The 25,345-nt window shown below is 55.0% G+C and overlaps 1 protein-coding gene across 4 annotated transcripts in view; it reads right to left on the reverse strand.

Moving 5' to 3' along the window:
• ATP2B3 (ATPase plasma membrane Ca2+ transporting 3) overlaps positions 1–25,345 on the reverse strand; it is a 50,083-nt gene that overhangs the window by 5,328 nt on the left and 19,410 nt on the right. Inside the window, exons 12-20 of one of the 4 annotated variants that reach the window (XM_037059235.1) lie at positions 22,210–22,389; positions 21,973–22,060; positions 21,187–21,293; positions 19,979–20,170; positions 18,181–18,394; positions 16,263–16,474; positions 15,102–15,209; positions 13,257–13,439; positions 7,661–7,747 (exon numbers count right to left, since the gene is read on the reverse strand). In XM_037059235.1, coding sequence (XP_036915130.1) covers positions 7,661–7,747; positions 13,257–13,439; positions 15,102–15,209; positions 16,263–16,474; positions 18,181–18,394; positions 19,979–20,170; positions 21,187–21,293; positions 21,973–22,060; positions 22,210–22,389 — 1,371 coding nt within the window. Of the gene's footprint in view, positions 1–7,593; positions 7,748–13,256; positions 13,440–15,101; positions 15,210–16,262; positions 16,475–18,180; positions 18,395–19,978; positions 20,171–21,186; positions 21,294–21,972; positions 22,061–22,209; positions 22,390–25,345 lie in introns of all 4 variants that reach the window. The other 3 variants (XM_037059238.1, XM_037059237.1, XM_037059236.1) reach the window with 3 other exon arrangements.

Genomic DNA, 25,345 nt, shown 5'->3' on the forward strand with positions numbered 1-25,345 from the left:
TGATGGCTAGTGGATCCTTGAAGAAGAGTACCCTCAGCCTTACCCTGGCCAGCCCTGGCCCTCATCTAGTCTTCCTGGCCCAGTGCAGGACTCCAGCTGAACTTCAGAGGCCCCTGAACACCTGACACATTGCCATATATCAGTGTGTCCTGCGGCCCCCTAGTTCCCAACCTTTTCACAGTGACGCCCTTCCTGCCTCTGCTGCCTCTGCCGTGTCTGTTGGGTCCCTGGAGGCTATTCGGGATCTACAACCCTTGCAGGGGGAGATTCCACCTGCTTGGTCCTTCCATCTTTTCCAGGATCCTACCTGTGTGGCAGACATCCTTGGGGTCCCTTCTCCCTGACTGCTGAGTCAGGCCTGCCCTCCCCCACCTTCCAGTGGGGACTCCAAACATTCAAGGAGGATAATTTAAAAGCAAAAGAGAGGTGTGAAAAGCGCTCCCCACTAAAGATGACTCCCAAGGTTATGGCTGAGGCATCTGGGAAGGCCAAGGAGGGTCAAGTTGGGCTGAGGCTGGGAGGCTGTCCTGTAGCTTCCTGTCTCACCCTAAGGCCTGACCGTGCCCCCACTTTTCCCTTCACTGCCTGAGTGCCCACCCTGGCCCCTGCACCCATCTCCCTCTCCCTTCTCTAGGTTACTGTTTTGTCCCATCCTGAAACAGACCCTTTCTTGGTGCCAAAGTCCCCTCCAGCTGCTGGCAAGAACCTGAAGGATGCTGTTGGTACTCATGGCTTCTATTTTAATTCACTCTGTTCTCTTCTGTCCCTGTTTCCTGGGAACCCCCTCACTTGGGCACTCAGTGCTCCCCATACCACACCCCTACTTTCTGGCTGGACTTGGGTCTCCAGGTCCTCCTCCTTCCTCTCCTTATCTCTTGCGTCCAGGGGCCCCGGGGCTTGTATTTGGGCCTTTCCTCTCTTTTTATTCACATCCACAAATTTCCTAGGTGCTCCTATCTGCCAATGCCAGCTCTCTGCTCACCACTCCCACATCTCTGTCTCCAGAACTCCGCTTGCCTCTTCCACTTTACCTTCCTCCTCCCACGCCTCCTCCTCATCTTTCCTGCTGCTGCCCCTAACCTCTGCAGTTTATTCTCAGCATGACAGCCTGCACAATGCCTTCGAACAGAAGCCAGAGCATGCTACACCCTCCAGTGGTCCAAACCCTTCAATAGCTGTGTCTCAAAAGAAAACCCCAAGTCCTGACAGGGCCTGCCTCAGGCCATTCTCTTCCTCTTCCTCTTTTGCTCTCTTTAGCCCATGCCTCCTGGCTCTTCCCCAAGCATGCCAGGTGCACTCCTGCCTCAGGGCCTTTACACTGGGGGGTTTCCTTTCCTGGGAAGTCTCTTCCACAGTGAGCCTCATGGCTCCACCTTACCTCCTTCCTTGTTTAGAATTGAGACCCACCCATATCCTTCAGCACCCCTGTAGCTCTTCTGCTTCATTTTCTCCCCGACATGGCTCACCTTCAAACACCCCACACCTCCCATTGTTCTCATCTCTGTCTCCTCTCTCTGGAACAAAAGGCTCCTGCGGGCAGGAATCTGTCTGTGTGGTTCACTGATATCCCCAGTGCCTAGCATGGGCACCTGTGCCCATCAAGGGTTCAGCGGGTGGGGCCTGGCATATAGCTGCCACGATGGCTTCACCAGACCAGCAGTTCTCTACCCACTTTACTCTAACTAGCCAGCCTGAGTCTCCCCCCCCCCCGCCCCGAGGCCGTTACACCTGCCTCTCCCCTTGCTCTGGCCATTCTTCTGCCAGATCATCCCATGCTGACCTTTCCTCCTTATTTGGAACTCAGTTCACACATCCAGCCTCTAAGGGGCTGTCCCAGACAACCTTTACCTAAAATACCGCTCCTACCATTTCTCTTGTTCTGCTTTCTTCTCTTTGGAGGCGTGTGACCATTTGCACTTAGTGTAATCTTTCTCCTCTGCTCGTATTTGCTGCCCGTCCCCTGCCCCTGCATGTAAGCCCTGGCCTGCCCTCACCTGAACGGTCAGCTCCACTAGTGGGGGCAGTGGGTGACGCTCCAAACTCACAGGGCCACCCCAGGCACACAGAGCTGAGGCAAAAGGATGCTGGTGTCAGACTCTGCAATGGGACCCAACTACTGCTGGATGGTTGGGGCTCAAGCAGAGGGGGTGAAGGTCATGGCTGAGAGTATATGGGCCTGCTTTTGTTCTGACCTTCGATCACCTGAGTTTGCAGTACAGGTTGGGGTGGGGTTGAGAAGGGATGTGAAAGCAGGGATGCAAGCCAAGGACCGAGGGAACACCCACCCCATTAGAGGAATGCAAAAAGGGAATGAAAAGAAACGAAGAGAAGAGGAGAGAAAAATAAAAGCAAAGGCTCCTGAACAAAGATGACAACAGTAACAACAGAAACTGTGCCTGACACCTTCTGCCTTCCCCCCACCCGCTGGGCTTCGGGAGAAGCGGGCTCCAGAGATTGTCACACTCTCTGCCCTCTGCTCCGGTCTCACTGCTGAGACTCACAGGATTCTTCTGACTCCTGCCCTGCCATTCTACCACTCCCCGAAAGCCCCCCCCAACACTTGACAAACATCTCTGTCTCTGTACCAACCAGCAACCCAGAACCTTCTGCAAGAAGAAGGAACCTGTCGCTTCCCTTGGCATCTGGGCTTTGGATTTAGAGCAAATTCTGGATATAGCAGCCAGGGAAATCCATGTTTGCCAGGAACTTCAGTTCCCAGGTCCTAAAACCTCCCTGCAGGTGTGAGAGCGAACCATGACTTGAAAGCAACACAAAAAAGTATGGGGTGACATACCCACACTTGAAGGGACAGCCAGGGGAAGGCTCCCTTTCCTCACCGTGGGATCAGGCAATAAGAAAATGCTAACTCTAGAGATGGCCCTTTCACTGAGGAATTGAACCCAACCAAATTAAAGATACAGCTTTTGTATGCCGGCCAGCCAAAATACCAGTCAGTGGCTGGTGAGTTTTGTGTACATTGCCTCCTATCCTGTGTGTACACGTGTGTACCCAGGGCCGGGAGAGCCCAGATTCATGCTGCCAATAATGAACAGGATGTCGCACTGCACTGACGCAGGTATGATGAGTCCCAGGCTTTTCAGGGGTCAGCTTTGCCTCTTGTCCTGGACGTGTTCAGCTGCAAGGCCTCCAATAACTCTGAGCTCCCTGGGCCTTGCCTCCCAGCCTTGGCAGTCAGCCTGGAAGTGCCTACTGGGGAGGCCTCAGAGCAGAGGTTTCAGGGTCCGCCCTAGGCAGTGAGCTGCCACGTGCTTTAGGAATTGCCTGGCAAACCCTCCCCTGTGGTTGTAGGAAGGCCAGGAAAGGGCTGGGCTGATGCTGTTCCTAGTGTGGAGACAGTATGCACAGCGTGAAGTAGCTGATAAAAAAATGCAGATACATGATTCTCAGAAACCCAAGTGGGGAGACTTGGCTCTAAATCAATGAACTTCCTGAGAAAGGAGCAAACAAGACTGTTTTTACTTTGCAAGGCTTCTTCCTCTGTGGGACTGCCTCAGTGACAGGAGCTGCTGCCTTGTGAGCGAGTGATGAGTGTGTTCCAGCATGGTGTGTCCCAGGAAATCATGGGGGCTCACCTGGCCTGGCTTTGCCAAGTTGGACAGAAGGTTGCAAAAACCAATGAAAAGAAAGCAACTGCCACAGTCTGATGCCAGCATGGCTAATCAGAACTAAGTAGCCCTGAGGGAGCCCTTCTGACCACATCTCACCAAACTCGCCGCAAGCCCCTGTCCCTTCCGCTGGGCTGGGTCAGGAGCCCACCCAGGAACCACTGTCACAGTAAACATTCGAGTATAGTGGCCCGGTGTGGCTTCAGGAAGGGTTGGGCCAGGCTCAGCTGCCTATTGGAATGGGAGGGCCATTGGTTTAAGTTGGTAGGGAACAGGCTTTGGGTGTGGCAGTGGAAGGGCTGGAGTATGTCCTGTGTGTGCCAGCTCACACCTGGAAGCAGCCATCAAGCACCCTGGACTTGCTGCTCAGCTCTGGCCACACCCGGGGGAAATCCTGATACTCAGCTGGGGAATGTGATTGGAGCAGGAATGTCAGGGGGAGACTGACATGCCATGAGGCGATAGGACTTTGTACCCCTTTGGTTTCAAAAAGACTGAAAACGGTTAATAAAAAATGTTTTTTCCCAAGCTACTCATAGCAGCCTCGAAGTCACAGCTGAGGTCCCGTGAAATGAGATGGTGGCCATGAAGGGGAAGGTGCCACGCACTGGGCTGGGAATGAAATGGCCATGGTGGGGAGCAGCTGCCAGGCCAGGTGGAGAAAGGGGTGAGCGAGTGGCGGGGAGGCCATCCTGGACCTGGGAGGTAATTGTGTGCGACCAAAAGAGTGGGGACTGTGTTGGGATTCTTGAGTCCCGAATGGGCAAAGATGCGTGTGTGCGTGTAGGCGTGGGATGCCTGGGGTATCACAGGTCAGCTACAAAGGGTGGGCAGGGGTAGATGTGGACACGCTGAGTCCCAAGATTCACAGCCTCTCTGGCTTCCCCTGGTCACCCCTCCGGGGAGTGTTTCTCTCCCTGTGGCTCCAAGGACATTCTCCAGACACTTTCTGCATTGGTGCTATGTGCTGGGGCTGGTGTTGGCAAGCAAGGTCACATATCACTGTGGCCCTCAGGCTCCTTGTCCACCCTCTTGCATTGGGCCTTCCACCTGGAGAGCCTGAGGTTCTCACTGGAAGTGGTGCCGGCCCAGAGGCTGGGCTATGCTGGAGAGACTTGCCCCAGCATGTGGGATAAGCGCAGACTGGCTGGGAGGTGGGCAAGGAAGAGGTGGGTTTTCCTCATGGGGCCTTGTGACCCGTGACTACTGCACCTCCTAAAATGCTGCCTCTCTGCTAGGCTGGGAACTCTGTTGAGGCCAGCACCCTGCCTTCCTTCTGGCAAGTTCCAAGAGAGGGTGAAGGCCTGGAGCTAGCCCTGATTCTGCTAGGCCTTCCTCTGAGGAAGGTGCTGGGTTTGGTGATTTCTTGGGGTCCTCGCAGCTCAGACTGGGGGAGCCAGTTCAGAGTTCCAAACCAATCTGCCATACGGTGATGATGGCAGGAAGCGGTCGGGGTTGGTGGCTTCCGGAAGCAGGTGTGTCCCCCGGTGTTGTCTGGTCCTCCAACCAGCATGTTTCTCCACAGCAGGGTTCTTACTGAGTTGCCACCACTTAACGGGGATGAGCCTTTTAAGCCAACCCTTGTGGGGACATCAGGACTCCCATGCTGTCACACCGACACCCTCCTTGGACACCAGGTGCCCAAGCTCTCACTAGGGCCTTGCCACCTGCTCCTTGCGCAGCAGCACGTGCTATGGAAGGGACAGTGACCCTTCTTGTGGTCAGATGGTAGTTAGGTCTCCCTGGAGTGGCTCATGACCAGTGGGAGAGGTGGCATTGCTGGGCTACTGTGAGCGGGAAGGTAGGGTGGGGTGGGGGTGGGGAATTGGTGGCTGCAGGAGGAAGGAAGATACTAGGAGCTGAGAAAGAGAGGAGAGAGAGGCTGCTCCCAGAGAGAAGGCCGAAGGCATTCAGAGGGAGCCATGAGCCAGCAGGCCTCGCTAGGAGCACAGAGGGGAGGCCTGGGCTGACTTAGGAGTGGAAAAAGGCCGGAGCTATGAAGAAAGCCTGAGGGGCATGTGCAGTGGGATCCGTGTTGGCTGCCTTCCTCTCAAGTCAACGGACAGGCAGCTGGACAGGGGCAGAAAGTGCAGAGAGAGATGGCAAAGAAACATGGGGAAGAAGTCAAGGGGGAGGGAGGGACAGGAGCAGGTCAGCATGTGCCCCTCACATAGACCCATGCCCCCTCTTGGCCCCACGCTCCCAGGAAGGAAGGTGCTGCTGCCCAGCCAGGGCTTGGCTAGGACACTCCTAGGAGGCTGTGTGCCATCTCTGCCCTTAACTGACTGTGGCTGAGCCTCCTGTAGACCTCTCTGGGTGGATTGGTGGCAAGGTCCCTCTGGGACAAGGCCAGAGCATTCCAGTTCACCTGTGACATCTGGTGGCCAATAGTTGTGGCCCAGGTGGGAAGCCCAGTGAGTATGAGAGGGAGATGGAGGTGGCTGTGCCCTGTGGTTTGGAGAAGGTGTGAGTGTGTGTGTGTGTGTGTGTGTGTGTGTGCACGCGCACTGTTTCCGAAGGGGGCAAGGTGGCCCGGCAGGGACTGGTGCGGCTCACATCCCTTCCTTAAAGGGCAGAGTGGCCTGAAATGACAGCTTTAGCAAGAGGAGGGACGCCCCCCACTGGGACCTCTCACCAGTTCCTAAAAAAAAAAGAAGAAAAGAAAAGGAAAAGGACAAGACAAGACAAAAGAAAAAAGAAAAAGAGATGAAATCAAGCAAAAGAAAATCCCAGGGTCTGGTGGGGGAAACAGCGTGGTTAATGACTCCCATCTGTGGGGAAGTAGTGTGTTCTCGGAGGTGAGAGCTCCCGGGTCTCACTGGAAGGAAAGGAAAGAGGTAGCATCGAACCATCCTGGCAGGGGCTGTGGGCTCATACTCGAAGGTTTACTGTTTGGTTTTTGAAATCTCAAGTTTGTTACAAGAAGCAGGCTGCCCTGGGTAGGAGCAGGGGGGCCACGCCATTCCCTGGGCTGGGGGGTTCTGTGGTCTAGTGGCTTGCTCTTTGTCTTTGTGAAAAGATGTAATTAGGGAGGTTTCTATCTCTTTCGGACAGCCCCTGGTTCTCTTTAAAATGTGATGGGCATGGCAGGAACTTTTCATTGGAACATATAGAAGGGAATTCATATCTCCCGGTTTCTCAAAGGAAGGAGGAGAAAAGGTGGACCAGATTGGGTTAAGACCCTCCAATGCCGAAGCCTGTTTGGGAAGAGTTGCGGTGTTTGGGGAACACATGGGTATGTAGTGGAGTGCAGGCTCAGAGCATGAGGACGGCTCCAGCTCATGGTACCTCGGACACCTCTAACACCCCGTGGGGCTCAGGACGAGGGCGTATGGGACAGCTAGCACCTGAGCAGGAGCAGCTGACTACAACCAAGCCTGGGAACACGTGACAGTGGCTTCCTGAAGGTCACATCAGGTCTTGTGCCTTTGGAAACCACCTCAAGGAGAGTTCTGGAAGCTGACACTTTAGTCCCCAATAGGGCTGGATTCTTCCACTGCAAATAATGCCAAAAAGGCACGTGCCTTCCCCTCCAGCCCTGGAAGGTGGCCCTGAGCCTGCTTGCCTCCCTTTTACTGCCCCACCAAACACCGACCAAGGTCCCACCCTGACACCAGACACCACCGGAAGCAGCCCAAGTTCATGAAGAACCATCAGCAAATGCAGACAAGTTTGAGAAAAGAAAACCAATGACAGAAGGAGCACTAAATGAAAACAAAAAAAACCAAACAAAGAAAAGGACAGAAGGTCCATCAGTGCCATGGATTCAGTACATTTCTAAGAGAATATGGCTTTGGAGAGATACACCATCTGGGTGGGAAGGACTGGACAGGGCAATAAAGAAAGAACGGAAAAGCCACGGTGAGCAGAGGATGCAAGACTGGAAAAAAGAGAAGGAAGAGTTGGGGAGGCTTTTTTACTCCCCCAGAGATGCCATTTATGAGAGAAAAGGGGACTCAAGACTCACTCCCAGCGGCACTGGTGGGATTGGCAGCAGAGAGAATTACGTGAGTAGGGGTAGAAAGATTGGTTACGTCATGGAGCTGGCTGAGGACTGAAGACCGCCGGCGCACGGCACCCTGAAATGAACCGCTTCTCTTGAAGGTACTCACTACCTCCATCTGTGGGAGAGAAAATGAGATAAAGTTTGGCTTGCACTGCTGTCCCGGCTACTGCACAGGGGTGGGGCTGGGCGAGGACAAGGACCACACTGGGCACAAATTGTGACAGCAAAGCCTCATCTAGGTCACCCAGCTCCCTGGCAAGGTCATGGCCATGGCCCAGGCTGGCCTCTGTTTCATCCACCAAGAGAGGTTTTGCTGAGCAAAATGATTAGCGCTCAGAAGACTGGGAGGGTGGGTGGTTAATAACCAGGCACACTGCAAACGTTTTGTCATTTGCATTCACGGTAAGCTCATGGCAAGCCACTCGTCAATAAATACCTGTAGCTGGCAATACTTTGTTATCCCAGGTCAGAGGTTTTCAACCCTTTTTTTTTTCCGCCCCAACAAACCTGAGGGATATGACATGCTTCTATTAGAAATAAGGCTCCCTGTGTCAGCGCTCCTTGATTACACAGCAGCCCTTCCCTGGGCGTGTCCTTCATTTACGTGATGCCTCACCCTGCCAACCCGTCCTACCCCGCTGGGAGGTGGGGCCATCACTCTCCTTCTACAGCTCATCCAAGTGATTGAAGGGCACTCAGGGGAAACCTCAGTGGAAGAATGGATTTAAAAAGAGGGAGAGGGAGCCACAGGCATGGTGGGAGGGAGAGCAGAGAGCCTGGACTCTGGGGAACAGACTTGGCTTTTTGCTTCGTCCTCCACCCTTTAAGTTTCCTGGGAGTCAAAAGGGAAGTGGGTATTTGGAAAAATGAAAACCATGTGGGTGAAGTCGCTGGGAGTTGCAGCGTCTTTGGACTTCCTGACCTGGCCTTGGACTGGTATGGGAGCCTAGGGGCAGATCAGACCCAGGTGTGGGGTTCCAAGGAATTGCATCTGAGTGGCCCCAGTGAATGCCCTGCCACTGTGGGATCATGTGCGTAGATTCTGGGAGGCCTGCCCAGTATGGCACACTTTTGGCCATGTCTTTGGGAATGCCCTCAGTGTGGGAGTGGGGGGCAATATTTGGTATCTTAGAAGGTGGGTCTGATGTCTGGAAACTGTTTTATAGTTCATTGGATGATGTGAGCAGCAAAGCAAGTATGCATTTCTGGAGCCCAGAGCTTACTGTGTACCTGTTTGGGGCCCAGGACCTGCCCCACCCTCAAGCCCCACAATGGCTTTGAGGTGGCCGCCAGGTTCAGTGGGGTATCTGACATGGGCCCAGGCTTCTTGGAAGGAGGCACTGTGAGTGCTCAGACTGCCCCTACCGCAACCACAATGAGCATGTCTGTCATTCAAGCCTTGGGCATGCTACAGAAAAGGCCTATTGTTATTTATTCAGCTGCTGAGGCCCCCTCCTGCCTAGCACATCCCTCTCTTGAGCAGGGGAACCTCATGACCAGGACTGACACCTGTGAGGAAGGCATACCGAGCCCACACAGGGTTGGGGGGGGTGCTGGCACAGTGCTGAGTGTGTCTGAACACACAGAAGGAAGATGACCCATGTCACAATGTTGCGTTCTCTTTGCGGGGGTATGTCTCCTCCTTAGAATGGGTAGATGTTCCCGAGGCTATGGAGATAGGTCGGACTCAAGAGGAGACTCTTACTGTGGCAAAGGTGATGAGGGAAGGGGACATGCCCTTACTGCCTCTGACTTGGCCTCTCCATGTGGCGTCCCGATGGATTGATGGCAATAGTCAAAATACCGCAGAATTTTGTCACCCATCCTGCACTCCCGGAAACCCAGCTGCTGCTGAAGCTTCTCATTGGCTTATGACAGAAGGTGAAATACACTGCATCATGAGTGCTCTGAAAAGCTGCATGTTCTGGGTTTCAAGGATTGTTTTTTTTTTTTTTTAAATTATGGAATGGCATCCTAATGATCTGGTTCATTCATAAGTTAGTATGAAATGATTTTGAGAGCAAGTAGCAGGTTAGAAATGCCTTCACTCAGCAACATAAAAAGTTGTGCTGGCCTCTGAAATCTGGGGAACAATTTTGTGGTTCACAAAATCCAGAAATCTAGGGCCAACTGCCTAGACAAATGCTTCTCTTAGCTCGGGGTGTACCTACAACCTGAGGGTGGGGTTTAACCAGGTATTTTGAATAAAAAAGAACAGACACTGTTAAAGAGTGAGCTAAAGTACCAATTGGTTCAGCATTGTTGAGAAGAGCGGTGAATCTGATGTGACAAAGTCAAGATCTCTTACAGGAATGAGTGGCTCTATGGAGAGGGCGTGGAGTGTGCCAGAGTGTCAGGGGATGGGGACTCAGTTGTCAGCGGGCCCATACTGTCACTGGGTGACTTTGGTTAAGTCCCTTCTCCCTGAGCCCATTTCCTCTTGTGTAAAGGAGGGACCTGACTGGCAAGTGTCTGTATGGATACTGGCAGATCGAACAACCTGGAAGTCCAAGACTTCAACTGCAGGGACCCTCTCTAGTGGCCTGGCAGCAGCAGCAGGCCCAAGGGCCCACGGGCACACAGAAGACACGAACACGCAGGTGGTCAGGGTACTATTAGCTTCCCCTGAGATGCTTCAGATCAGGACAGGGCTGCTGCCTCAGCTGCTAGAAATGCTAGGCTCACCATCTTGCACTCACTGATGAAAGCAGAAAGGCTGACCAGGGGCACAAGGTGCTGCTGTATTCCCTTCCACCCTCACCCCTGCCAAGGCTCAAGCCAGTTTCAGACTCTGCATGACAGACAGACAAGAGCCCATCTGGGCCAGGCCGGGGTGGATAGGGGCTCACAGTTCAGTGGCCAGAAGGCAATGAGGAGACCTAGACATCTGGCTGCAAAGGCTACTCCTGTTATTCCACCAGGCACTCAGTGTTCTGCCAGACCTAAGACATTCTTCCCTGGCCACATGGGCACACCAAGAGGAATGAGCCAGAGTCCTGGCCTCCTGCTTCTCCACTGCAGAAGCCCCTTGGACCACCAGGGAGCTCCTTAAACATAGAGTTCTTTGTGCCACCACACCCAGCCCCAAAGAATCCCAAGCTCTTGGGGGTGGTCCTGGACTCTGTAGCTTTGGAAAGTTCCCTAGGGTATTCCGCTTCTCACTGATTCCAGCACCCTGGGCTGGGTGCACAGATGGCTGGTCATGGGGAGAAATAACTGCCATAGGTATGTGTGCCAATGGTCCACGAGGGTCCACGGTGGTAGAAGGGAGTGGCCTCTGAAAAGGCTTCACAAGGCAGTGGCCTTTGGGTGGGCTTCTGCAGGATGAGGAGGGGCCCCAGGGGGACATGGCGGGATCTGGGGAGGCCTGGAGCCCAGACAGTGGCCAGCATGGAGGCACAGCGAAGCAGGTAAGCAGAGCGCACATCTGGAAAGGCAGCAGGGGTTACAGGGGCACAAGGTGCATGGAGTGACACCAAGGGGCAGGGGCTTCTAGGGCACTGGACCTAGAAGTGGACCTAGTGGATCATTGGACGTAGTGGTCCAAAGTGGACCTTTGGACCTAGCAGTGGGTCCAAAGTCTGGACCCTGGACTTTACCCTTAGGGCAGGGAGAGGGGCTACACAAGCAAAGGTATGGAGAGTGGTTTTGGAGGGGCCAAGCTGACCAAAGGCTGGCAGAGCAGGCAGGAGGCTGGGAGCTTGCAGACAGAGTTGAGGCTGGAACCTGAGGAAGAGAAGAGGGGTGCCTGAGGTTGAGCCCCATGAGCCCCCCAGGGACTGTGCAGGAGCCGTGTGCACTGGGAGGTAGATTGGACTTGGGGTGGTGCAGGCACAGGCTTCCGAGGAAGGGTGCTTTGGGTATGTTGCATGGAAGATTCTTTGGGATGAGTCTGTGGTACTGTGTGACAGGCTGGAGGGCAGACATCAGGGAGAGATTTGTTTCAGGTCCTGTCCCAGACCAAGGGTCCCAGGGCAGGAAGTTACCTAAATAAACTTGAGAAAGGCCAGATGGTATCCTTCTTTCTGGTAGGACCCTCAGGAGGAGAAGCAATTGGAGCTAGGCCAGGAGCCGCGGGGCTGGGAGTCCTGGGTTGGAGGTGAGGCATCAGGAAGCATAGGAAGAGCAGGGGCTGGCTGAGCTGAGAGGAGGTTTCGGGGCTCATGGTGGCAGTAGGACTGGGGACTCGCATTCGAGGAGGCAGAACTGAGCTGATGAGCCATGCCAATGCACCAGGCGTGAAGGGAGACCAGACGAGGGTTTGAGTTGTCTCTGGGGCTCTGGAGTCACTAGTCAGGAGCTCGGGGGCTATGGGGAGGTGAGCTGGGGGCTGCATGGACTATGGTCTGGGCTGAACCTGGTGTGGGTACTGTGAGTCATCTTGGTGTGAGTGTGGCCCTCCAGGGTTCTTGGCTGGGCAAAGGAAGAGCTGGTCAGTGATGGGCACCAGGAACTGGCCAAGAAGAGACCAGTGTCCATGGAGCCTAGTGGGGCAGGTTGGCAGGGGCTGAAGGAGAAGCTGAATGAAAGGAGAAGCTGAATGAAAGGAGAAGCTGAATGAAAGGAGAAGCTGAATGAAAGGGGGCTGCAGGTGACTGAAGGGGTCTGAGTGCTACGGCTGAGGGTCAGGTAGGACCCTCCACAGGTGGGGCAGCTCTCAACCACTTCTCCTTCCTTCCCCTTTGGGTCCCATGCCCCCGGGTGCATAGGATTTTCAACACATGAGGGCCACAGCAGGGTAGACTGATGTCTCAGTGGGAGGCTGGGGTGCCAGGTGGGAACAAAAAGTGAGCTGGAGAGGGGACAGCAAGTCGCCAGGGAGAGCAGGGATAACAGCACTTGCAGAAGGGTTCTGGGAAAAGCTTCAAAGCAGGAAGGAAGGAGGGACAGCCTGATCCTGAGAACCGCGAGGATGCCTTGCAGACCTTGATGTGAACCTCTGGGACACTGAGGGCAGAGGCTAGGCTGCAATGGGATCATGAGTGAGTGGGTAGGAACATCATGGAGAGACAGCAAGTATGGAACATTCTGGCAAGAAAGCTGGCTGGGAAGAGTTGGGGGCAGAGAGCAGGGTGGACTCTGCCAGGTGGGTTCCTGTGAAGCCTTGGCAAATGGCCACGGCTGGGCAATCACTGTGGCTGCATGACTTTACAGAGGACTGCAGCCCTGGTATTTGTAGAGTGGTGTGAGCAGAAAGAACCAACGGACAATGAACTTGCCAAGGGCTACTTGAAATGGGCATCTAGGTCATCCTGTGAATGTCCCTTTTCTGTGACCTGGGGCAGTTTCTTCCAAATACAGGGAGGCCCAGCAGCTCCTCAAAGCCCCCAGAGAGACAGCCACTGGTCACAGAGCATACCTGTAGCTTACACCTGTTCCCACTATGGGGAGGGCCACCTGTGCTCTGAGGGAGGTGTCAGGGACAGGCCATCTCAGTGCCACAACTGCTGGTGGGTACGTCTGTGGATGGCATAGGGACACTAGCAACTGCCCTATGATCGCGGCCACGAGACCTAAGGGTTTCCCTGTCAGTCTCAGGCTCACCTCACCCACTCCGCCTCTTGTTTGCTTGCCACCCTCTTGAGGCAGAAAAGCCAGAGTAAGCTAGTGGCGTGGCAGCTTACCTGTGTCTGGATCCGGTTGAGTCCCCGGAACCAGAGGATCTGGCCTCTGCGGAGTTCCCGCTCGGCATGGTCAATCTCTTCCTCCCCCTCGGCCAGCTCCTCATCGGTCATCTCGTCCTTCCCGGGCCCATGTCCTGCTTCCTTCAGGCACTTGAGCTGGCTGGTGGGAATGGTGGCAATGACCTGAGGGGCCAGAGGCAAGGGACAACAGGCAGAGGTGGCCATCAGAGCAGTGCTGGGCTTTTGAGGGTGGGAGCTCTGCTGGGGCCCAGAGGGGACCCAGACTGCTCATCTCCCTCTGACAATGTCTGAGGCCGGTTTCCGTGTCTCCCTGCACTTGGGACTGGACATCCCTTCCTTGTCCCCAAGGCTACACGCCTGGGCTGCTTTTGCCTGCCGCCAAATCCATTCTCCAGAGGGAGAGCCAGCCTTTGTCCTCTGGAGGGCTTTGTTTGCCATGTTTAACCAGAGAGAGCAGACCCAGAGCAGTCCCTGGGGAGCTGCTGAGTGTGGAGTATTTCCCAGAGACAGAGCAGTGATATGGCTGGATGCCAGGGCCATAGGCCAGGAAGCGGGGTGGGCTGCAGCACGCCAGTGTGCGTGCCTATGGCTCCTCCTTGTCCCTCAGCCACCTAGAGGGCCAGAGGAGCATGTGGTGCAACCTTCCCACATAGCGTGTGAACTAAGAGATTTGCCTTACTGGAGGGAGCTCTGGCCTCGGCCCCCAGTCCTTGGGAGGGGACCTCTAGGCTCCCGGCAGTCCCGCCTAATGAGAAGGTCTTGGTTTGCTGGGCCAAGGGCCCTGCCAGGTAGTCTGTGCCGACAACAGACTGCGCTCTGCTGGGGGCTTGGACGGAACATATGAGTTTGACCTGCAGGGGCTGGAGACTGAGTGGCTGAGGTCAGCCACATGGCCGCTCTAGGCCTGCAGGGTCGACTCCCAGTAAAGTCCCTGGGCACCACTGCTCAGGGGGGCTTCCCTGGTGGCAGCCCTCTGTGCACGTTGTCACACATCATTGCTGAGAGACACTGCTGTCTGCACGACTCCACTGGCGGGGGACCTGGAAGCTCGCTCCTGGTCTCTCCTGGATTTGCCCTGTGTATGCTTATCTTAGACTTCCAACCTCTAGAGCTGTTTGAAAATATCCTGTGCTGTTTAAGCCATCCAGTCTGTGGTATTTGCTGTGGTGGCCTGAGGTGAACAACACATAGGACAAGGTGGTTCCTGGACCCAGTACCCTACACCATCGTTCTAGGTCTCAGAGGACACGCTTTCACGGGCCTGGGCCGGATCCTCCTGCGCTCTGAGCAGCCCCAGCACCCAGGCTCCTTCTTCCTGACTTCATCCCCAGGCGCTGCGAGCTCCCCTCCATGCATGGCTTTAACTACAGCCCACAGAGCTTGAGGTGTCAGAATTTCACTTTTCATCAGCTCAAAGTATTTCCTCATTTCTCCGGAGATTTTCTCTCTGCTTGTGGAGGATTTAGCAGGATGTTGTTTGTTTTCAAATTTGTGGGGATTTTCCCAGGCACCGAGTTTAAGGGGTGATTTTTCGGGTCCTATCATGGAAAGAGGAGTGATGGGTGGTTTTGCCAAGACCCTGTGACATCCCAGCCACGGCCCTTTGCCTTCTTTCTGCTGACATCGTCACTTGTGGCCTTGCACCTGAGTCCTGGCCTGTCCCATGTCTGAGTTTTCCTAGGCTCGGGGCCCCAAGGCTCTGGAGCAGAGAGTTGGGGCAGGGGTCCCCGGGCTGCTCACGATCCCCTGCCCCCGTGCCCAGCACTGCTGCCGAGCAGACAGGAAGGGTGCTGGGCTGCGAAAGCTGACGAGGCAGACACTCACCTGTCCCCAGACCAGCTCCCCAACGCCAACAAACAGGCACCAGAGCCACTGCTCCGTGGACAGCGGGGAGCAGCTGAAGGGCTTTCCACCAAACTGGACGATGACAATCTGCAGGAGAGGGGTGGGAGGGAGGCGGGTCCAGCCGACACACCTACTGATGCCACCCCCCCTCCTCCAGCACTTGGGGCCCATCCTGCCATACAGGCTGGCCCCGGGGCCCTACTCAGAGACTCAGAGGGGCTGTTGGTTTTCCCAGGCAGATGGGCTTAGCAGATTAGCCACATTTCCAGCTTCTGTAAACTGGATGCTTAACATCTATGCTGTGTGCATGCATTGGACATATCTTGCTCTGGACGCCCTGGTGACATGTCTGAGCCAACTTGCTCGAGCCTCCTGCTTCCTCATTGCCTCCTTTTTGAGAGGAAGCCCCAACGCAGTGGTGAGTTTTTAAAATATAGACCAACCACCTCCACTACTAGGCTGTCACACTTCAGGCCACTGTCCCCCATCCTATTTACCCAGGGCCAGGTTCCAGACAACCGGGAACAGCCCCCTTTGCCCCAGAACCCTGAAATCACTCACACGAGCCAATCCTTAGCCTGCTCAGCCTGTGTCACAGTTCCTCCCTTAGGAACTGCAGTAAAGGCGATTTCTTGCCCACAGCTCCCCATTCCCCCTCAGCTTCCTGACTGACCCAGGTGCTTTCCCTGAAAGTCCCCTATGGCGCAACAGACCCCCTCCTCCAAGAACTGTGAGGAACAAAGTATTTGGGCCTGTTGGCCTCATTATATGTCATATTTTTGGTTAGTATACCCTCTGTTCAAATACTCAGCCCCCTCTGGAGAGCTGACTGACCAGCCTGTCCACAGCACTGCAGCAGGCAAAGATCTGTGTGTCAGCACTGGTGACAAGCACACCTCCAAAGGAAACTTGTGGAGTTATGGTAGCCTCCCACCAATGAATCATGCATTAGAAATGGCAGCGGCAGACCCCGAGGGACCTGTAAGAAAGTCAGGGCTGAGAAGGCCTGATGAGCCCCTCTTTGGATAGTGGCAGGTGGACTCAGGGTATGGCTTGCTTTGAGTCACTCAGAGGCCACCAGAAGGGGACACGGTCGCCTGCTCCCCCACCTTTGCCAAGAATGGAGCCACTCCCCCTTACCTGGATTGCAAAGGTGCCCAGGACGATGGTGCAGAAGATGGGGTTGCCAAAGATGCCATGGAAGACATTGCGCTCGCCATGGATCTTTCGGGCATTGATCTCATTGAAAAGCTGCATCATGACGAAGGTGTTGAAGATGATGGTGTAGTGCTCTGAGGGTGGTGAGTGCAAGGGCGCGTTCCTCCCGCTGTCAATGTCGAAAAAAAGCTCTCCTGCAAGTTGAGGGGCACGTGAGGGGGCAGGGTCCCAAGCCGGGCACAGCCGTGGCCCCTCTGTAAGACAACTGTAAGGGGAGAGTAAGAAGTCCCTCACCCCACAGGGTGACAGCCAAGGTGAGGGGCTGGCACTGCGACCCGAACCCCAAGGGCAGGGATGGAGTTGAGACAGACACCTGGCACATCTTTTCTCATTTGCGTGCTGGGTCGAGTGTGGGGTGGGCTGGGAAGGAGTCAGAGGGCCTCAGAGTGCAGGGCAGCCCAGCCCAGCCCTCCTCTGCCCTGCCTCTAGGCCTCAGGTGGCAAGCACAAGACCCATGGGCCAGATCTGGCCCTCTGCCTTGTTTCATCGACCAGGCACCTTGTCTCTACCTGGTGGCAGTGGCGAGCTCTCGCTTAACTGTTAAGGAGTAGTTACATGTATACAGTCCTAAAATCACATTCGGCCCTTTGAAGGCAGCTGTGAGGCTGATGTGGCCCCCAGTGGAAATGAGTTTGACACCCCTGTGCTAGGTCCTTGGGCAGGCCACGAGAGGCTTCTGCCCCTAATGAATGAGACAAAGGTCCCCCGGAGGGCCTCCTAGACACTGATATTTGGGCCCCTCCCCCCGACCACGAGTTCTGCACACTGAGCTTTGAATCTGCCCCTAGGGATATGTGCTAAAAGCTGAGCCTCACCGGGCTCTGGAGTACTGTGACGGTGACCCAGGCCACCCCACGGTCTAGGGTCGCAGATATGTGGAGAGCACTCCGGCCTAAGGGAAAGAGGTCACAGACAGACAAACCCCCCTCTTATATAAGTAAAGAAACCTGCTCAACGGAGCCTGCCTGACACAGAAGAAAACTCGGAGGAGGACTGGACAGCTGACACTGGCACCAGGCTCACAAGGAGCAGCCAATGTGCTGCAGGGCTCACCATGGATCTCGTCTGGGCTGCAGGCAGAGCCAGTGGCCGGGGGGTGGGGTGGGGGGAGGGTGGGGGGGCCTGTGGCTTTCACCCTGTGCTTCCTCTGTGCGGGCACTCCCCGTCAGCTCTTCCCTCTGCTGCCCACACTCCTGCCTATGCCTTCTCTCCCCTCCCCAGCCCTCTCCTTCCTTTGTGTTTTCTGACCCTCTCTTGTCCCCTTCCCTCCTCTCCTCCTTCTCCTCCACCCCTGTCCCTCTTTCCCGTCCCTCCTCCATCCCCCTCCTGCCCTCCCTCCTCCTCCTTATCTTTCCTCTCCTTCCTCCTTCTTTCCCTCTTTTCCCTCCTCTTCTCCTCCACCCTCCAGCTTCCGGTCTTTGCCACCGTTCCTCTACCCCCTTTCTTTCTCCCTCCTATCTCCTTGCCCTCCTTACCCCACCCCTCTTCCTCTCCCCCTTCTTTCCTGTTCTTCTTCCTCCCATAGCTCCCAGCAGAGTGCTCTGGTCATTGTCTCCTGGAGAAATAGTCATGGGGCGAGTGGACAGATGGGTCAATGATCTGGGTCTGGGTGTATAATGAGAAATGCCACCGGCTCTATGGAGCGATGAACAGTTTCTCAGCTGCTCGGGGGCCTGTGACACCTAGGGGGGCATACATAGAGAGGAACGGCAGGAGGTGAGGGCCGAAGGGGCCTCAGTGCAAATTGGGTCCTTGGGTGCTCATCTGTGCCTTCCACCGCCATACAGGGTCGGAGCCCGTGGGGTCAGTAACAGAGCAGTGTGCCTCGGGGCCAACCTACCCACGAACAGCAGCGTGAAGATGATGGTGAGCTGATAGACAGCATGGCCCAGGATGTTCTTCATCATGGTTCGGGAGATCAGGGGCTTGTCTCGGCCATATGGCTTCCGCAGCAGCAGCGACTCAGTGGGCGGCTCTGTCGCCAGGGCCAGAGAGGCAAACGTGTCCATAATCAAGTTCACCCACAACATCTGCACGGCTTTGAGAGGAGAATCCTGTGGAGAGGAGGCAGTTACCCCAAGGTGGGGCTGGAAACCCCACCGGCACCCAACTCCTGGGAAGAAAATTAGCTCAGGATCAATGTCACTGCAATTTCATTTCGTCGAAAATGCAGCAAACCCAATCTTCCCATAACATGTTTTCTTAAGGTTAGCAGAGAGATTTTCACCGGCCTTTCTGACTCCTGCTTTTAAAATGTTGCCGGTTTCCCTTCTCCTCTCACCTGGTGGCAATGATCTAGATTCTGGGTGTGGTCCAAATTGTTAGCAGGTTGACAGTCGCCCCAGACTTAAGAAAGAGCCTAACTAGTGGGGTGGTCTCCTGGTCTCCCACACCCAAGGGGCAGGAAGAGGTAGAAACTCTGCACCAGACTCTCTTTCTCCTCATCATTTCTGAGTTGTTGGTTAAAAATAAGACTCACAGAAGCCAGACACCAAGGACCACATACTGCATGATTCCATTCTTATGAAACTTCCAGAACTGACAGATCCAGAGACAGAAAGCAGATGAATGGGTGCCAGGGGCTGAGGAAGGGGAGAGTGGGGAGTGATTACTTAGTGGATACAGGGGTGAGAAAAAAGAGTTCTGAAATGAGATAAAGGTGATGATTGCACAACATTGTGAACGTGGTGAAAACACTGAATTGTACACTTGAAAATGGTTATACTGGCTATTACGCTGCAGTTTATGTTATACAAATGTTATCTCAATAAAAAAAATCTTTGAGAGGGATACAAATTCTGGACACTCATTAATGGGAAGAATCGGACTATTGATAAAGGTGGAGAGGCTCTTTCAAAGGTGAAATATGGAGTTCCCAGAGGACCTAGTCCCAGGAGAGTGGAAAAGGTCAGTCCACAACAAGCTTCATTCATGCACGGGCACAGCAGCGTTACTCAGAGTAGCCAAATGGTGAAACCAATCCAAATACCCATGATGGAGGAACAGACACACAACATGTGCTGTAGCCACACAAAGAAACATTATTCCACCATCAAAAGGAACGACGCACTGATCCAGGCTATATAACATGGATGGGCCTCAAAAACGTTGCACTAAGTGAAACGAGCAGATGCAAACAACCACATATTGTTCAATTCCATTTATAGGAAATGTCCAGAATAGGTAAGTCTGTAGAGACAGAAAGTAGATTGGTGGGTGCCAAGAGCCGGGGGAGGGGGAAGGGGGAATGTCTGCTAATGGGTGTGGGATTTCCTTTTGGGCTGATGAAACATTTGGGAACTAGATAGAGATGATAATGGCACAATACTATATAAATGTACTAAGTACCATGGAATTGTATACTCTGAAATGCTGGATTTTTTGGTATGTGAATTTTATCTCAGTAAAAAAAAAAATGAACAAAGAAAACACCTGACTTGCCCAACTGGGCCCACCGGTGGGAGCTATTCAGCCCACACACTCTTGCCAGAGGGGTCCCCTAGGATTTCTCTGTGCCCTGGGGTCCAGATGTATGGGGCAGGCAGGGCCTTGGAAAGCAGCTGCCTCCTACAGGCCCCACGGGTTGTGGGAGGGAGAGCCCAGGGTCCTTTTTGGGTAAGGTAGTCCCCAGCGCCCACCTGAGTAATGCAGGCGCCTGTGAAGGCCACGATCACAGCCACCACATTGACCGTCAGCTGGAATTGCAGGAACTTGGAGATGCTGTCATAGACGTTGCGGCCCCACATGACTGCCTTGACGATGCTGGTGAAGTTGTCATCAGTCAGGATGATGTCCGAGGCCTCCTTGGCCACATCAGTCCCTGCGATGCCCTGGGGGGCACACACACAGTGTCCATGGGCTCTTTCCCTGCCTCCCTTCGACCATCCAGCCCACCTGGCTGACTCCTTCCTTTCCTTCTAAATGGGGCTCCCCGCCAGCTGGGAACAGCTCTCATTTCATGCAGCACATCCTTGTACTACGAATAGCAGATCGTCTCTCAGCTTTGTTCAGAAGCAAAGAGGGTGCTGCCGCTGCATGGCCCAAAGCAGGTCTTCTGTCCAGTTTTAGCATGCTAGAGAAGCTACATAAGGAGCCTGAGTCCTGGGCAGGGACACTGTTGGTAGAGTGAGGACATGCCATCCTGGCCCACATGAGTGTTTGGAGGTCCCCCATCCTTGCTTCTTGAAGGCTCTGATGCAGGAATAGCTTGGTTCTTGTAGCACCCAGGGGCTGGGTCTTGGTCCTCTTCTGGGTCTCAGCATCTGGGAAGGAGTGGCCCGTGCCCCCAGTGCCTGCCCGTGGTGGGCTGTGCTGAATGTGGCACATGAGGGACACACCTTCTCAGCAGGGTAGAGGGAGGGGCTTGCTGGCCTTTTTTCCCTGCAGGAGGCCCTGGTGCCAGGACCAGCCTCTTGGGCAGCGCCGACCAGGTCACCCTGCTCAGCGTGGTCAGGGCTTTACAGAAAGAACTAGCTCCATATGAGCAACAAAAGGGAAGCACAGAGGCAAGGCTTGTTTGGGGACTCTGCGGATTGCACTACGTGGACAGAGGTCCGCTGAGGGGAGACTGAGAGTGAGAGAGGCAGGTGAACAATGGACAAGCCTCCTCCCCACCAAGCCCCTCAGCACTGCGGCCAGTCCCCCCTGACCCCTCAGGCACTATCACACCAAATACCTTTAAACAAATCATGTGTGTTCCTTGACTGGCAAGGTTTGCAGAGGCCCAAGTGGCCAGGATGTGAGAGAAAGAAATTCAGACACTTTAAAGTTCCTGCATAAAGCTAATGTCCTAGAGACATAAGGCCCTGCCAGGCATGGTGGGCCAGGCTGGCATCGGGGGGCTTACCATGGCGAAGCCCACATCTGCCTTCTTGAGGGCTGGCCCATCATTCGTGCCATCCCCAGTCACGGCCACCACCTGCCGCTGCTCGCCCGTGGTGCTGTCAATGATCCCTGAAACACAGTAGGGGTTTGTGTGACCAGGCAGGGGTTGGCGGGGGTGGGGGTAGTCGGGTCTAGAAACACGCCAGGATTTTGACTGCGCCTACTGCCCCCAGTTCGCTGTGCTGCCTGTCACCTTCAGGGTCAAGTCTCTGGGCCTTCACCGGGAGCCCCATATCCCTCCTCCTGCCTGGGTCCGTCACACAGTGAGATGATACCAGGAGGTGTGATTTGGTAGAAGGCAGGGGCCCAACACAGTGTGACCTGGATGTGTCCCTCTTCTGGGCCTCAGCCGCCTCATCTGGTACATGAGAGGCTGGGCTCAGCTGGTATCTTCCATTCATTTTGTTAGCCCCGAGACATGGAGGGGTAAGCTCTGGTATGTCAGCCCTTTGAGGGGGGGGGGTCTCCATTATTATCCCCATTTTCCTAATGAGTAAACTGAGGTTTAGGGAGGGCCAATGACTTGCTCAGAGACACAAGCCTACTCTCCAACAGCCACGGGTCTAGAGCCAAGGACCCCAATTCTTAGGCAGGTCCTGGAGACCCATTTGGGAGTATGGCTTTGAGTATCTAGGAACAGAAGATACGCAGGAGCCAGAGCCGAGAGCCGCACCCAAGCAGCATCGGGCCACCTTGGAAAGGGGAAGGAGAAGGACAGGGGTGAGCGAGAGTAATTTCACTCCTTTACCTTTGACCAGAGTGTGCTTGTCTGTGGGAGATGATCGTGCCAGGACCCTCAGCTTGGGCCACACCTTGTCCAGACGCTCCTGTTCTATCTGGAAGGGGAAGCACACAGCCGCTGCAGAGCCGGGGCTGGCAGGCAGGCAAGGCTGGGCAGAGGTGGTGGATAGGGGGGGAGAAATGGCCAGAACCCTGGATGGAGACAGACAGCCCCCTGTAGGAGGGCCAATGGGCTGTGAACTACCTCGCCTTTCTCATTGCGGATCCTCCGGTTGAACTCCTTCCCCTCCAGACACAGGAAGTCCTCTCCAGGCTGGATGATGCCACACTTGGCTGCAATGGCCCGAGCTGTGTTGATGTTGTCCCCGGTCACCATTCGGACTGTAATGCCAGCACGCTGGCATTTTCGGATAGCTTCAGGGACCTGAAGAGATGAGAGAGGTGGATGGGGCCGTGAAGGCAAGACACTATCGTGTGTCCCTTTCTCCCATCCAGATCTGCAGCGTTCCCACCCACCACCCCTGTGGTCATGAGGAAGGGCCTCTGCAGACGGGTGGGCCTGGAGGTGGCAGGGAGAATGGCCTGCGTGCTCTGCCACTGCCACCAACATAGTCCCTAGTGAGCAGCGTGCCTCTCTCAGTCCCTCAACTCCCATTCCCCCCAGGTGCCTCCTTTCACTGTGTTGGGCCCCTGGGACCAGCAATGACTTAGATCCAGGCCCTGACACCACAAGCAAGGCTGGGAGAAGCTACTGTAAACTATCACTCTGTCTAGCGTCACTGTCTGAGTGGTGTATGGAAAGGTGACTGTGGAAATCGTCCAGCTCCGTCAACCTCATTTTCCACTGTAATATGGGGACCCACTGCTGCTGAACCAGGGCCAGCCCTGGTTCCCAGGCAGGTGGCATGGTGGTTGTGTCACTTAGCTATGGAAGAATTGGAAAGGGACCTCTGTCGCTAGCCCCCCTGCCAGACCACAGGGCCCACTTTGGACCTGTCTCTTTGGAGCCTGACTTTGAGTAAGCTCCCAGCTGTCAGCTGGTCTGTGAGCAATCTCTGGGCAACTCTCGCACTGGTCTCCCCTGACTTTTTTCCCCTCACAATTTAAAATCTAACACATTTAGGGCTGCAGAATTTACTATTCAATAGAAGAAATGGCACATTACTTGGTTACTTAGCATACATTTCCGTTTTCCAAATATGACATTAGGTTCTGGAAGAGGGAACAGAAAAAGAGATCCCCACGGTGCTGAGTGGAAAAGGGCCGAAGGGAGTTGAGACCAGCCTGGACGTGGCAGTGTCCTACCAGACAGTGGAGATGCTCCTGCTCCCAAACCAATGTGCAGGTGACTCTTGAGTCCAGAGGCTGCAGAGAACTCTGAGCAGCGGGCTCAGAGCTTGGGGAATTGGATAAGGAGGTTAGGCCTACACCTTTGAGATGCCCGGAGGCAGTCCCAGCAAGGAAGCTGCAGCCCGAGGACCTGGCTCCCTGCTCTGTCCATTGGGCTCAGTGAATCCACCTGATGGGTGCTCACTGCTCCCAGCTGAGACAGACAGAGGTCCTGAGGACAGTCTGTCTGAGGAGAGAGTGAGAATACGTAGTGTTCTAGGTTAGGCCCAACGGCCAAGCCTAGGAGTCCAGGGACGGGGGGTGAGCTGGGCCACCAGATGGTAGGGATGAGGCAGGGCAGCTGGGAGTCCCCAGGGGAGGTGGACAGCAGGTGTGGCCAGGAGGGGTACAGGTGGTCTCAGGAGGTCCCATACGCTGGTGTTCCCCGGGGTCATGGGAAGAGAAAGTGGGCATCAGAAGGACAGGGGGCCCCAGAGCCCAGTCAGAGTGGCCCCCACTTCAGGACTCTGACGGAGCAGCCTGATGATTACTGAAGCAAATACTTGCTTTCCAGTGGCCTGGAAATCTGAGACCCAGGACAGGGGCTTGCCTCCCGCACCTCTAGTAACGTGCCTCAGGGATACTGTCTACTCCTTGGGACTCTTGGGGAGTGGATGGTGAGCTGCGGGCAGATGCTCCCCCTCTAGGGAGTTAGCTCCTGTCCAAGAAGTGTTCAGAAGCCACCCCTCTGCTGCCACCAAGTGGCTGTGATGAGCCTGAGACCTGGGAGCCTTGCACCACAGCCTTGCTCCCCTGCTCCGCGTAGGTAGCAGGAAGCCCCCCTCCCTCCAAGGACACTATCGCCTTCATTAGGTGACCATCTTTCCTCACTCGTTTCCCTGTGGCCCATCCCTGGTCCACCCCACTTGCCATTAATATAGCTTGCCTCCAAGGGCCCCTGTGCCACCTTCTGCCACCCTCACCCAGGACAGAGACCTCAGTCCTCCTCTGGCTGCTGTCATCTGGACTCCAGAGGCTTAGCAGAGACCCATCCACCCCCTGCCTGCACTGGCACCCAGGGGTTAGCAGGGCCCTGGCACTCTGTGTGGCCGTTACCCTGCTGGCCGATCTCCGTGGGCATCTGCCTGACCTCCCCAGCCTGACCGTACCAGTGCCATCTGCTGCGCAGACTCTCACTCAGCCACTCTCAAACCTGAGAGGAGTTGTCTCTTTCCCCGGGCCTTGTCACCAAGGTCATTTCTGGATTTTCAGCAAGTAACCCTCACTAGCCATGAATGCCTCCTGCCCTGAGCTTCTGATTGCTGGCTGCTGCTACAGCTGGGCCTTCATTGTACCCTTCAAGGGACGTGTGCCTGTGTTTCACATTTTCTAAGATGAAAACCTCCCAGAATAATAACATTCTATTCGGAGAAGAAGACTGAGCAGGAACAGGGCCAGGCCTCACCCCATCCATGTGCAGCCATTCTGGACAGTTCCATCTGCCGCTGTCTCCCCTCGTCTGGCCTCATTGGCACTTGGACCAGAAGATCGACGAATACATCTAAGGTCTCCAGCTTTATAACTATGACTCAGCTTCAGTTTGTTCAACAAATATTTCTACCAGAATTTAGGGCTCCTTGGCTCAGGGAATCAGGCCAGAAGAGCTCCTCGTGCTGTGTGGCCAAGAGCTGTTTCGCACCACATGCACCAGCTGTTTCGCAAGCAGCTGGTATAGAAGGGGAGGGTGGGCTGGTTATGATGGTGTGGAAACAGCCGTGGCCAGCATTCTGGGAGTCAGGGAGCATCATCTTCCTGGGTCTACGACACATTCCAAAGGAGCTCCAGCTTCTTGGCAGCATCACGCAGCCCCAGAAAGTTGGGTGGAAAAGTCTAGAGCTACCACTGTACTGTAGACACCTCCCAGGAAGTAAGGAGGGCATATCCACCACGTGGGAGCGGGCACTGAACACCAGCCTGGGGGCTGCAGCCACAGCACAGGGCGGAGGTGCGTGTGAATGGTTCCTTTCAGAACAGCAAGGCCATTAGGTCTA

The sequence above is a fragment of the Sturnira hondurensis genome, unplaced genomic scaffold (genome assembly GCF_014824575.4).
Source record: "Sturnira hondurensis isolate 20B ecotype Veracruz unplaced genomic scaffold, ASM1482457v3 Scaffold0010600, whole genome shotgun sequence".
Classification (NCBI taxonomy): domain Eukaryota; kingdom Metazoa; phylum Chordata; class Mammalia; order Chiroptera; family Phyllostomidae; genus Sturnira; species Sturnira hondurensis.